General features: G+C 46.3%; 1 protein-coding gene across 3 annotated transcripts in view; it reads left to right on the forward strand.

Annotated features, from left to right (window-relative positions):
* Positions 1-15257, forward strand: part of kcnq3 (potassium voltage-gated channel, KQT-like subfamily, member 3) — a 609891-nt gene that overhangs the window by 457373 nt on the left and 137261 nt on the right. For all 3 annotated transcript variants that reach the window (XM_072467851.1, XM_072467853.1, XM_072467852.1), the window contains one exon: positions 6220-6314. In XM_072467851.1, the coding sequence (XP_072323952.1) occupies positions 6220-6314 (95 nt within the window). The remainder of the gene's footprint in view (positions 1-6219; positions 6315-15257) is intronic.

Here is a 15257-nt window from a genome sequence, read left to right on the forward strand (position 1 = left end):
CCTCGCTCTACTCCAATGTCCTTCACAACATCCTGAAACATTCCCGCTCTCCGCTCCACACTGTCCTTCACACCATCCTGACACATTCCCTCTCTCTACTCCACAGTGTCCTTCACAACATCCCAGCACATTCCCTCTCTCTACTCCACACTACCCTTCACAACATCCTGACACATTCCCTCTCTCCGCTCCACACTGTCCTTCACAACATCCTGACACATTCCCTCTCTCTACTCCACACTGTCCTTCACACCATCCTGACACATTCCCTCTCTCTACTCCACACTCTCCTTCACAACATCCTGACACATTCCCTCTCTCCGCTCCACACTGTCCTTCACACCATCCTGACACATTCCCTCTCTCCGCTCCACACTGTCCTTCACAACATCCCGACACATTCCCGCTCTCCGCTCCACACTCTCCTTCACAACATCCTGACACATTCCCTCTCTCTGCTCCACACTGTCCTTCACAACATCCTGACACATTCCCTCTCTCCGCTCCACACTGTCCTTCACAACATCCTGACACATTCCCTCTCTCCGCTCCACACTGTCCTTCACAACATCCCGACACATTCCCGCTCTCCGCTCCACACTCTCCTTCACAACATCCTGACACATTCCCTCTCTCCGCTCCACACTGTCCTTCACAACATCCTGAAACATTCCCTCTCTCTACTCCACACTGTCCTTCACAACATCCCGACACATTCCCTCTCTCTACTCCACACTGTCCTTCACAACATCCTGACACATTTCCTCTCTCCGCTCCACTCTGTCCTTCACAGCATCCCGACACATTTCCACTCTCTGCTCCACTCTGTCCTTCACACCATCCTGACACATTCCCTCTCTCTGCTCCACACTGTCCTTCGCAACATCCTGACACATTCCCTCTCTCTACTCCACACTGTACTTCACAACATCCTGACACATTCCCTCTCTCCGCCCCACACTGTCCTTCACACCATCCTGACACATTCCCTCTCTCTGCTCCACACTGTCCTTCGCAACATCCTGACACATTCCCTCTCTCTACTCCACACTGTCCTTCACAACATCCTGACACATTCCCTCTCTCCGCTCCACACTGTCCTTCACAACATCCTGACACATCCCCTCTCTCTGCTCCACACTGTCCTTCACAACATCCTGACACATCCCCTCTCTCTGCTCCACACTGTCATTCACACCATCCTGACACATTCCCTCTCTCTACTCCAATGTCCTTCACAACATCCTGACACATTCCCTCTCTCCGCTCCACACTGTCCTTCACAACTACTTGACACATTCCCTCTCTCTGCTCCACACTGTCCTTCACAACATCCTGACACATTCCCTCTCTCTGCTCCAAACTGTCCTTCACAACATCCCAACACATTCCCTCTCTCCGCTCCACACTGTCCTTCACATCATCCTGACACATTCCCGCTCTCCGCTCCACACTCTCCTTCACAACATCCTGACACATTCCCTCTCTCTACTCCACACTGTCCTTCACAACATCCTGACACATTCCCTCTCTCCGCTCCATACTGTCCTTCACAACATCCTGACACATTCCCTCTCTCCGCTCCACACTGTCCTTCACATCATCCTGACACATTCCCTCTCTCCGCTCCACACTGTCCTTCACAACATCCTTACACATTCCCTCTCTCTACTCCACACTGTCCTTCACAACATCCTGACACATTCCCTCTCTCCGTTCCACACTGTCCTTCACAACATCCTGACACATCCCCTCTCTCTACTCCACACTGTCCTTCACAACATCCTGACACATTCCCTCTCTCCGCTCCACACTGTCCTTCACATCATCCTGACACATTCCCTCTCTCCGCTCCACACTGTCCTTCACAACATCCTGACACATTCCCTCTCTCTACTCCACACTGTCCTTCACAACATCCTGACACATTCCCTCTCTCCGCTCCACACTATCCTTCACAACATCCTGACACATTCCCTCTCTCTGCACCACACTGTCCTTCACAACATCCTGACACATTCCTTCTCTCTGCTCCACACTGTCCTTCACACCATCCTGAAACATTCCCTCTCCCTGCTCCACACTGTCCTTCACACCATCCTGAAACATTCCCTCTCTCTGCACCACACTATCCTTCACAACATCCTGACACATTCCCTCTCTCTACTCCACACTCTCCTTCACAACATCCTGACACATTCCCTCTCTCCGCTCCACACTGTCCTTCACAACATCCTGACACATCCCCTCTCTCTACTCCACACTGTCCTTCACAACATCCTGACACATTCCTTCTCTCTGCTCCACACTGTCCTTCACAACATCCTGACACATTCCCTCTCTCTGCTCCACACTGTCCTTCACAACATCCTGTCACATTCCCTCTCTCTGCACCACACTATCCTTCACAACATCCTGACACATTCCCTCTTTCTGCTCCACACTGTCCTTCACTCTATTCTGACACGGTATGGGTTGTATCCTTCATCAAAATAATCCTGTCTTTCTCATTAAAATCTGTCTTAATGGGCTGGAACTTACTGCCTTCCAACGGGTGTCAGAGATTTATAGAGCGTTACAAGGTCCATCGTGTCCAGGCAGCCACAAGTAACTATCTACTATAATCCCATTTTCCAGCCCTTGTATGCTACAGCATTTCAAGTGCTCATATGAATGTTTCTTAAATGTTATGAGGGTTCTTCCTCTACCATTGTTTCAGTCAGTGAGTTCCAGATCATGGTTGACATGGGAGGTGGGTGGAAGTGGGCAGGATGATTTTTGTCAAGGCAGGAAAAAATTGGCATACAGCATTCTCCATTGGAGGAACCTCTGAGGGGTGCATGTCCCACCCTTGGCCTGTTTAGCCCACGAGCAGCATGTTATGGCTGCGGGGCAACTCTTTAAATGGGGGTGCACCAATATGCCAGCCGCTCCTGTAAAATCCAGACTAATGTGTTTTTAATTTCTGCATTTGCAATGTTTTATTTTTATTCTGTAGTACCATTATTATCCTGCTGGTGGAGGTATTGATTTGCTTGCCAGCACTTCAGTGATGGTAGAAGAATAGTGATACACTGATTCTAAACTAACACTCTCACTTTGTGTAATAATTTCACCAACATGAAAAGTTATGAAAATATAAGATCCCACAATCATTCTTGACCTTTAGTATTTAATATTCTTGAAAATGTATTGAACTTCACTGCAATTTAAAAGTTTCTAACAAGTGGTATATAAGATTTGACTTAATTTTATCCATGCTCCAGTTATTGGCCATGTACACACACATTGAATTTACAGTGCAGACGACCACTCAGCCCATCGAGTCTGCACCGACCCAGTAAAACAGCACCCTACTCAAGCCCATGTCTCCATCCTATCCACGTAACCCAGTAACCCCACTAACCTCTTGGACACTAAGGGCAAGTTAGCATGGCCAATCAACCTAACCTGCACATCTTTGAACTGTGGGAGGAAACCGGAGCACCCGAAGGAAACCCCGCAGACACGGGGAGAAAGTGCAGACTCCAAACAGACAGTCACCCGAGGCCGGAATTGAACCCGGGGCCCTGGAGCTGTGAGGTAGCAGTGCTAATCACTGTGCCATGTGCTGCACTTTGTGCATCGATACATACGCACACAGATGCAAATATAAAGATATGTACAGGCAAAGCAGTGCATAGATACACAACATGCACAAACAACACACATATATATATATATATATCCACACAGACACACATACTCCGCACACACAAACACACAAAAACGCATACACCGCACACACAAGCACACACACATATACACTGGGGATATTGGGGGAGGCGGTATTGTCACTGGAGTATTAAACCAGAGACCCAGAATAACCTGGGGACCCAGGTTCAAACCCCATCACTGCAGATGGTGAAATTTGAATTCAATAAAAATCTGGACTTAAAAAAAGTCTAATGATGACCATGAAGCCATTGTCGAATGTTGTAAAAACCCACCTGGTTCACTCATGTCCTTCAGGTAAGGAAATCTGCCATCCTTAGCTGGTCTGGCCTACATGTGACTCCAGACCACAGCAATGTGGTTGACTCTTAACTGCCCCTCAGGGCAATTAAGGATGGGCAATAAATACTGGCCCAGCCAGCCACACCCATATCCATGAACGAATAAAAAAAAAGACATACACTGCACACACAAATATACACATATACACATACACCGCACTCACAAATATATATACACACATATACACCATACGCATACATATACATATGCGCCGCGCACACACACATGCACAGATGCAAACACACAGAGTTGAACAGGTCCGTTCCAGTGCTTTCGGATCCAACAAACATATGTTTGATGTGATATTTTTGATGAGCTAAACATCAGGGAGGACACTAAAGTTTGAGTATTTACATCCAACTGCTGGAGCCACCAGCTGTGTCCCTCATGCTCCAACTGTGGGACATGGAAAGCGTTGGAATAGCTGTTTAACACAACACCCATTGGTGGAGTAACTGAGAGTAAACCAGAGCTGAGAGCAATTTATTCTCCCGATGGAGACAGTGTACAGTGTGACCAGTTCCTCCTGAGCCAACTGGAGTGAAAGAAAAAGCAGAGACCTACTGAATCCTCTGTGGTAAACTGAAATGTTTGTATCTCTTCTCATGAAATCCTGTTAGAAAATTAGAAAAAAGCCATCTCAGTTGGGAGCACTGAGTCTGTGTATGAGTTTCTTCTTTTTCATTGGTTAACTGTCAGCATTTTCTTTTTTATGTCATATTATTTCGTTATTCACCAATCATATTCCACAAAATCTTTCTTCCCAATGTCAATTCTCGCCCGTCACCTCGACTAAAAACGCATTTCCTATTATATACCGGGAAAATATATCTCTGGTTCATAGCTGTTGTGATAGCTCCTCACTCATGCAGTCATCAGGATACTTCTAAATGTGAAAGTTATTATGCCACAATATGAAAAATTAACAAAAAGAAATCACAAGTTGACCAGTGAACTGAATGCCAATATCTCTACCCTCCAAACTTGTGGTGCAACGGAGGTTACTCGGCCTCTGAGCATCCCAGACTCCTGTTGAATCCTCCTTTTTGGAAATTCCCCTTTAAGATTTCTATTACATTTGTCCATCAGCATTCTAGATAGATCCCAAAAGCCACTGCAACTTGCTTGAGCAGAAGAAAATAAAGAGCCCCTGCTCCCTCCCTTTCTCCCCAGAAGGCGTTTGTCTGTTCCAGCATTGCTTTATGTGATTTGTCATGTATGAATCCAATAAGAAAAAAAGGTTTTCTGAATGACCATTTTAACATGTTTGCTTTGAAAGAACGGACACAAACTGTACAGCACTGTGTCCATCTTCCTCTCAGTACCTAATGTGTCAGGGCAACAATTGACCCAATTGCTCAGGCTCCCTGGGAGCTGCAATATATTTACCCTGCCTCAATATCTACACTTACACTCAATCACAGTGCCTGACTGAGCAAAAAGTGTAGGCAGGTTAAAAGTATTAACTCATGCTGAAAGTCAGTCAGCACTTCTGTGTGCCTCATGTTTTCTTTTTGGAAACCAGACTAACTGGTCATGGGTTTCCTGAGGTGAGCTCTTCAAGTGATTGTATTCTTCCAGTTTCTATTTGACGTGAGTCCCATTTCCAAACTGCCACCACTTGCCATGTTTAACCCATGAGAGATCAATTGGCAAGGTTAAAGGCACATTACATTAAAGTCTATGAGGGAGAACTTGTAAGACCATAAGAAAAAGGAAGAAGCGTAGGTCATTCAGCCCCTTGAGCCTGCTCTGCCATTCAATAGGGCATGGCTGATCTGACATTTCTCACATCCATTTTCCTGCCCTTTCCCAGTAACCCTTGATTCCCTTACTGATCAAGAACCTATCTATCTCAGCCTTAAATATATACAAGGACTCTGCCCCCACAGCTTTCTGATGCAAGGAGTTCCAAAGACTCACAACCCTCTGAGAGAAGAAATTCCTCCTCATCTCACTCTTAAATTGGCACTCCTTTATTCTGAGACTATGGCCTCTGGTCCTAGGCTCTCCCATGAAGGGAAACATCCTCTCAACATTTACCCTGTTAAGCTCCTTAAGAATACGATATGCTTCAATGAGATCACCTCTTGTGTAGAAAACAGGCTTTGATTGAGATCATATTTTGTAAAATCTCCTTTTCCGTGTTTTGTTTTAATGCAGGCGGCATGGAGGTTTTACACCACGAACCTCAACAGAAGCGATCTTATTGCCACGTGGAGATATTACGAAACTGTCATAACAATTCCTTTCTTCAGGCATGTATGCCACTTCTCAGTTCAACTGTACAAACAAAAACACACAATTCACTGTTTTTATTTACTATTATGATTTTTTTCACTTTCATTCCCTTCCAAAATTGATAATTTATCTTAAAAATTTAGTGTGCATGGCGTTATTATGCTCCTGATGAGAATTCAGTTTGCCTAGCAACATGGAAGCCAGTTTTGAAGGCCTTGAATACCTGAAAAAGTAGGTACTTGGGTCACTGATTCCACATTTTTGTTACTGTTTTGTTTGAGTTACACTTTCATGCCTGTCTCAATTGTAATGGATGTTATCAATTATAACACTGATTAATTTTAAGCTTACAAAGCTACAAACACAAATTCTCACAATATTTTTTTAAATGACAAAATAGAGTAAGCTGTGAAACTTTATAGTTTGTTTTATGTAATACTAATGTCCTTTTTCAAATTAATCTCCCTAAAGGTAAGAATAAACCCCATTTAAAAAAATTATTTAGCTTTAATTGCAAAACATGTTATATTCATTGAGTAGAGTTGGATCCAACACCCAGCCAATACATAGATTAACATAGAATTTACAGTGCAGAAGGAGGCCATTCGGCCCATCGAGACTGCACCGGCTCTTGGAAAGAGCACCCTACCCAAGGTCAACACCTCCACCCGATCCCCATAACCCAGTAACCCCACCCAACACTAAGGGCAATTTTGGACACTAAAGGCAATTTATCATGGCCAATCCACCTAACCTGCACATCTTTGGACTGTGGGAGGAAACCGGAGCACCCGGAGGAAACCCACGCACACACTGGGAGGATGTGCGGACTCCGCACAGACAGTGACCCAAGCCGGAATCAAACCTGTGACCCTCGCGCTGTGATGCAATTGTGCTATCCACAATGCTACCGTGCTGCCCTGTAAGGCTACCTGTATTAAGAACTACTGTATTCCACATTATTACTCCATTATAATATTATCTGAATTTTTTCCCCCAATTTGTGATTATTTTTGGCAAGCAATTAAAACTTGTGGGTTTTGTTTAATAAGTTTAATAACATCATTGGGGAATCAATTTCTACTAAAACAACATATTTTCAAAACATATTTAGGACCACTTAGGCAGCAATTGCTTTCCAGGCATAATAGTGCAAAATGTCCTTTTGGTTGTTGGCCCTAACATTGGCAGAAACCCTTGGGAAATGGGATAATTGGCTGTTAATGTTACACCAGATGATTAGGAGAACCCATGTGGAAATTCTAGACCAGCTGCTTTTTCTCAACGTCTGTGTCAAGCAACTCCCACATTTTAACTTGAATTTTACCTGTAAAGATTAGGAGAATATGCAAAGTAAACATCTCACTAAATGTTACCTCAGAAAAATATGAAACTTAAAACCGCTCTAACATTCAGATGGTTTTGTTCTAGTTCTCCCTGGTGAGCTCTGATGCGAGGGAAAGTCAATCTCTGTGTTAAATTATCAAGACGTAGGCTGTGATTTAATGGGACAGAAACAGAGTCCAGTTCGGGCCGTGTTTAGCGGGGTCTTTCTTGGCGCTGACTTGGCCTTTTGTTTTGGTCTCGGCAAGGAACACCCTTCGGAGGCCGCACTTACCTCATTTCCTGCACCGACGAGCTCAGTTCGCCAGTGCAGGAAGAGTGGGGGCGATTCTCCCAAATGGAGCCCAAGTGTTCGCGCCATCATGAACGGCGCGCATTTCATGATGGCGCGAAAGAGGCACGGGGACGACCGATTCTGGCCCCCTGTGCGCTGGAGCGGTTCACGCCGCTCCAGCCTCGCGGGGGACTTCTTTAGTGCGCCGGCCCCAACTCAACATGGCGTCGGTGTTCAGGGGCCGGCCTTGCAGGAAAGTAGGCCCTCGGGGGGGGGCTGGGAGAGGCCGGCCCGCCGATCATTGGGCCCCGCTCGCGGGCCAGACCCCATCGGAGGCCCCCCCCGGGTACGGAGCCCCCCTCCCCCCCACACAGGCCGCCCCCCGACCGTTCGCACAGAGTTCCCGCCGGCAGCGACCAGGGGTGAACGGCGCCGGCGGGACTCTGTTGTATCGGCGCGGCCGCTCGGCCATCCTGGCCGGTGAATTGGTGGCCCCGCCGACTCCAGCGGCCCGCGGCCGGCGCCGCGCCAACCGCGCCGGCGCAAATGGCGCCGATTCGCCGCACCTCGGAGAATCGCGCGCCGGCCTCGTAGCATCGTGGCGCGGTTGCGGCGATTCTCCAGCAAGGCGCGGGGCTCGGAGAATCGCCCCCAGTGTTTGTGGATCGGGGCACCATTTTTAAATGCCGCCCCGTTCTTTTGACCCCTGCCCCCCCATCCACTCCACTGCGGCCTCCAGATACCCCCTGCACCCAATTTACTTCTTACAGGATCGGTAATCTCCCCCTCACCAGATCTCTTAAGGGCAAGGCATCCCCGAGTTCGATTCCTGGCATGAGCCCCAGATACACACAGGGCACCCCCGCCTCACCAAAGGACTTGTTAACAAGCTCAATTGGCTATTAATTAGCATTTTAAAAATGGCGGGTGGGCTGCTGATTTTGGCAGTTTCTTACTGTATTATGGGAGAGAGCTTGGAGATGGCCAGAGAGGCAGTGGGCTACCCACTAGTCATATTTAATGTGCCCCCCCTCTTCTGTCGAAAGCACGCCCAGTGGGGGGGGGCTGTCAAATCCAATCCATTAAGCACCAACATTGATGATCAGAATGATGCACATATCCAAAGCTCTGCTCCTTTTGTTTTGATGACAGCAACATTTGTTTCAAATGAAAATGAGTAACTGTTACACGTCGGAGGTAATGTTCCAAAATCTCTAGATTTTCCTTTCCATTGATAGAATTAAGAAACAGAAAAGGATTAAAAACTGTAGTGTTTGTTATGTATCGGGTCCCTGATAACACCTGTAAAGTGGTCAAATACATTGGGCGGGATTTTCCCACCCTCCATGCCAGTGGGATATTCCCTTTCCACTGAAGGCGGCCCCCCGCGGCAGGATGGGAAAGCCAAGCAAAATGCCATAGATGTCGGAGGGACTGGAAGATCCTGCTGGCGGTCAATATCGAGCCACCTCCTCTGCCGGAACACTCACTGTGACGGGGGGGGGGACCCTACCCATAAACGCAGAGATGAGAGAAAGATGTAGCAATGGTAGTATGGTTTTAATGGGAGATTTTAACTTTCATGTGGATTGGAATATGTAGATTAATAGATGTCAGAAATACCATGAATTCCTTGAGTGTGAACAGGGTAGTTTTCTGCGACAATGTCTCCTAGAACCAAAAAGGGCGAATGCCATATTACATTTAGTAGTTAGAAATGATCAAGTTTGAGTTAGCCACCTAAAATGAAAGCAAAATACTGAAGATGCTGGAGATTTGAAATAGAAACAAAAGGTGCTTGAATTACTCAGCAGGTCTGGCAGCATCTGTGGAGAGGGAAACATTTTTTTTTTTAAATTCCAATTAAGAGGCAATTTAGCGTGGCCAATCCACCTACGCCACACATCTTTTGGGTTGTGGGGGTGAGACCCATGCAGACATGGGGAGAATGTGCAAACTCCACACGGACAGTGAGCCGGAGCTAGGATCGAACCCGGCACTGCAACCGTCAAGAAACACCCCGCTAAACCTGCCGTCCAGCAGACTTTAATGCAAGTCTGCTGCATTGTGCCCATGGAGGAGCAAATTTGCAAGGAAATGGCAGAGAAATGCAAGAATTATAGAGTGACTATAATGGGGATATTCATTACCTGAATATAGATTGGGTTGGTAATAGTGTGAAGAGCAGAGAAGTGCAAGAGTTCTGAGAGTGTGTTCCAGGCTATTTCCTTCATCAGTATGATCGCAGACCTGCAAGGAAGGAGGCATCGTTGGTTCCAGGAAAGTGAGGTGGGTCGAGAGGATTAAGTGTAAGTAGGTGAACAGTTAAAGAACACTGATCATTATAACGTGAGGTTTAGGCTGGCTATGGAAAAGGACAAGGAGCAATCCAGATAATTAATTGAGCAGGGCAAACTTCAATGGGGTGAGAACAAATCTGGGTCCAGGAAAATTGGAAACAAAGATTGGCAGACCAAAATGTAACTGAACAATGTTCGACCTTCAAAGGGGAGATAGCTTGGGTACAGTCAAGGTACATTCTCCCAAAGGGGAAAGGTTGGGTAATCTAATCCAGAGCTCCCTGGTTAAAGAAAAAGATGGAGAGGAACATGAAGCAGAAAAATGGTGCATTTTTTCAGATGTCAGGTGATTAGCACAATTGAGAACAAGCAGGGTTGAGAGGGGAAGTGAAGAAACAAATAAGAGAAGTAAAGAGAGAGTACGAGAAAAGTCTGGCAACAAATATAAAAGTTTTCTATAAGCACACATACAGTAAAATCCCCCACGCGGAACATTCTAGGGGTTACCATTGACCAGAAATTCAACTGGACTAGCTATATAAATACTCTGGCTACAACAACAGGTCAGAAGCTCAGAATCCGGTGGCAAGTAACTCATCCCCTGAATCCCCTAAGCCTATTGACCACCTACAAGGCACAAGTCAGGAGTGTTGGTATATTCTCCATTTGTCTGGATGAGTGCAGCTCCACCAATACTCAAGAAGCTCGACACCATCCAGGACAATGCAGCCCACTTGATTGGCACCTCTTCCATAAACTGTCAATCCCTCCACCACCAAGAATAGGAGCAGCCATGTGTACCAACTACAAGATGCACTGCCGGAACTCTTCTACAGCAACTTTCAAACCTACGGCCGCTACCATCGAGAAGGACAAGGGCAGCTAATACTTGGGAACACCACCACCTGGAAGGCCCCCTCCAAACCACATGACCATCCTGATTTGTAATGTGCCACCGCCGCTCCTTCATTCACTGAGTTAAAATCAGGGAACTCCCTTCCTAACAGCCCACTGTGGGTGTATCTACATCACATGGTCTGCAGCAGTTCAAGAAGGTGGCTCACCACCATCTTTTTGAGGGCAATTGGGCTTGAGCAATAAATGCACATTCTACCCACATTTGGAAATTTCTTTGGAGCCAGGGGTTATTTGCATTGTGGAACACGAAGAAGACAGCCAGGCTGAATCCTCAGAGATGGGATCACCATTTAAAAATTGCTGGCAAGGACCTCCCCTATCCTCCCCGATTGAGTGACACCTCTCCAAGGGTTTGCAAAAGGATGCTCCTTCAGCACCTCCCTCAGTCCCCCCTTCAGGCCCCCCCTCAATCCCTCCCATTCTGGCCCCACCCCTTCGCAGTGCCAACTTGGCCCTGCACCCTGGCAGATGGCACTGCCATGTTGACACTGCCATGTTGACACTGCCATGTTGGCACTGACAGGGCGCCGGGAGCAGTGCTAGGTTCGCACTGCCAGGGTTACAGGGGGCTGCACTCAGACATGCATCTGGTTTTTGTAGCATGGACTTCAGAACAGGGGAAGCCCCAGCTGAAATAAAACAGAGCTCCTGCACTTTCTAGGAAGCACTTCAGAAAAAAGAAACAGCCTTTTTAAAAAATTTGCAATGAGGAACAAAACCTGTTCAAAAGAGGAAGTGCCTCAGAGTTAATGGACCATGAAGAGCAATAAAAACAAATAAAGCAACCCCTCCTTTGTAATAGCCTGAACACATCACTCAAGACGCTCGTAAAAGGTAATGGACCATGAAATTGAATGAAACAAATGCAATTCAGTGCTTTCAGGCTTCTCAGCAAGTTAAAGGGGGATGAAGTTGAACGTGGAAAAAGCACCTCAAAGATTTCCAACGCATGAAAGGGAAGAAATTTACCTTGGTGGAGATGGTCGACAGCTTCAAGTTTCGAGATGTAAACATCACCAACAATCTGCCCTGGTCCACCCATGTCGACCGTATAACCAAGAAAGCAGACCAGTGCCTTTACTTCTTCAGGAAATTAAGGAATTTCAGCATGTCCACACTGACTCTTACTAATTTTTATAGATGCACTAAGGAGAGAGTATACTATCTGGCTGCTTCACAGCCTGGTATGGCAACTGCTCGGCCCAAGACTGTAAAAAAAACTACAGAGAGTTGCGAACACAGCCCAGTCCATCATGCAAGCCTGCCTCCCATCCATTGGTTCTGTCTACACCTCCCGCTGCCTTGGGAAAGTGGGCCGCATAATCAAAGACCCCTCCCACCTGGGTTATTCTTTCTTCCAACCTCTTCCATCAGGCAGAAGTTACAAAAGTTTGAGAACACGCACCAATAGATTCAAAAACAGCTTCTCCCCCACTGGTATCAGACTCCTGAATGACCCTTGGATGGACCGAACTGATCTTTCAATACATCTTCTCTACTGTTGTAGCACAATATTCCGTATGCTGTGTCATAATATACACCAGTATATCATGGTGCAGACACACATACACACACTGATGGACATACAGTGGGACCAATCAGCATACACAACACCGCAGCCAATCACCAGTGAGAGCACACGACGAGAAAGACAGGGGACAGGAGAGTTCCCGCTGATTCTAGTAGCAGCCAGCTCAGAGCACAGAGCTCACAGCCTGCAACACAGACATTCACCATGTGCTGAGTGCATCACCTGGTTAGGACTAGGCAAGGGTCAACAGTTAAAGCTGGTATTGCATTTACCCACAGTTCAAGTATGTTAATATAGTTGACCTTATAATAAAATAGAGTTGCACAGAGACTTGACTTATGAGTTTTACAATGTTGGACTCTTTGATCTGTTCTGTTATCCTGTTTCATTGTTCCAGTAGTCTGTATATAATGTTCATTTCGTTGTCGGTGTGACACCCAATTTCTTGGCACCAGGCACCTTCCCGTGTAAATAGATTAGCCTCATGTACATAGTCATGTAAATAACACGCACACACATAGTCAGGTACATTCACTACACAATATTTATTGTCACGCAGGCCCATATTCTTTATATAAAAGGGGGGATGTCATAATATACACCAGTATATCATGGTGCAGACACACACACACACACTGATGGACATGCAGTGGGACCAATCAGCATACACAACACCGCAGCCAATCACCAGTGAGAGCACATGCACTATAAAGACAGGGGACAGGAGAGTTCCTGCTGATTTTAGTAGCAGCCAGCTCAGAGCACAGAGCTCACAGCCTGCAACACAGACATTCACCATGTGCTGAGTGCACCACCTGGTTAGGACTAGGCAAGGGTCAACAGTTAAAGCTGGTATTGCATTTACCCACAGTTCAAGTATGTTAATATAGTTAACCTTATAATAAAATAGAGTTGCACCACTTCAAGTGTTGGTGATCTGTTTGTGATCCAGAACACCCAACACATCATGCTGCACATGATGTCTTATCTTTATATGACAGGGTGCCAGGCTGGCAGTGCCAGGGTACCCAGGTGATACCAACAGTGCTAGGATACCACCCTGCCCAAAGGGCATGCACATGGGGCCTGTGATCCCCTGGGAGAATCCCACAAGTGCCGTTCCACCTGGTCCCCATTTGTGGAGACCAGTACTGAACGGCACTCGTCCAAGGTCTCCCAGGCGAAGGGGATAGATCCCAATGCCACGGGTACCTCGGGAAACTGCACATTAAAGTGAGATTAGCTGTCTCACTTTAATATGTAGATTTGCCTAGAGGTGTATCTGCCCACAATGGGCGGGATTTACATTGCAACGTATCGTGAAGCATTGCGAGACATGCAATGCTCGAGAGCCGGTGTCTCCCGGCTTCTTTTGGCCATTCTGTGCTGCTGCAAGCTGCTTTTCAATTGCTTTAAGTGCTTTAAGCATTTGCATGAACCTCCTTTTGGTAAATTTAATGAAGAGGTTAAACTTCATTAATAGGCAGGGGAATATAGGCACATGTGTCAATGAGCTAAGTATTAATTTGCACAGTACACCTTCAACCCACCGTGTTGCTGAAATCTGTTTATATTTGTGGTGGAACTGCAATATTTTGCACTTTTATTTTGTGCTTTGCTTAACAAGATATTCCAAGGCTATTAAGCAGGTGGAGAGGGCAGTGGTCAAGGGGCCAGGGTAAGAGGCTGGTTTAGCACAGGGCTAAATCGCTGGCTTTTAAAGCACACCAAGGCAGGCCAGCAGCGCGGTTCGATTCCCTTACCAGCCTCACCGAACAGGTGCCGGAATGTGGCAACTAGGGGCTTTTCACAGTAACTTCATTTGAAGCCTACTTGTGACAATAAGCGATTTTCATTTATTTTCAAGGAGAAAAGATTTGGACAATGGTCATAAGCACAAACTAATAGCTTTGGATAGCGATTTTGAACCTAGAAAGAAAAGCATTTTCAAGAAGCGGGTGTATGATGCCTCAATACTCCACCATTAGTCATGGAGCAAGAAGATGTGGCTGAGTAGACCCCAGTTAGAATATTGGAAGATGTACGATGGCATGTACAGTTGGAAAAGTTTGCATGGGAAGAGAGAAGAAAATCTGTGAGGGATCTGAAAATTAGAACAAGGATTTCAAAATGAATGCGGTATGTGTATGAGATAAAATGGAGTGGGGCTGAGGTGCAGACTCGATGGGCCGAATGGCCTCCTTCTGCACTGTAAATTCTATGACCTATGATCTATGAAACTTTCTTAGGTTGCGACATATTGATGAAATGCATCCAGTCCCTAACACTTAAAGCAGGCATGTTGGTGTCAATGCAAATTCCCAGCGATAATCCATGAATAACATACCAAAATATTTAAGAAGCATAATTGCCTCCTTCTAAAACTCAAGTGAAAGCTAAGACAGTTATGCCTCAGTCCAGTCTTCAGTTCCCAACTAGCTGTGTTCACTGCCTGCTCTGCAAAGCTAATTATTCTGAGCCCCCGTCTTCTTGATTGTCTTGAGTATACGAGGGCTGAGATCCAGGAACTGAGAGGAAATGTGGGCCCTTGCCATCTGCAGCGCACCATGCACAACAGCAAGGAGCTCAGCAA

Source organism: Scyliorhinus torazame, chromosome 11 (genome assembly GCF_047496885.1).
Source record: "Scyliorhinus torazame isolate Kashiwa2021f chromosome 11, sScyTor2.1, whole genome shotgun sequence".
Taxonomy (NCBI): Eukaryota; Metazoa; Chordata; class Chondrichthyes; order Carcharhiniformes; family Scyliorhinidae; genus Scyliorhinus; species Scyliorhinus torazame.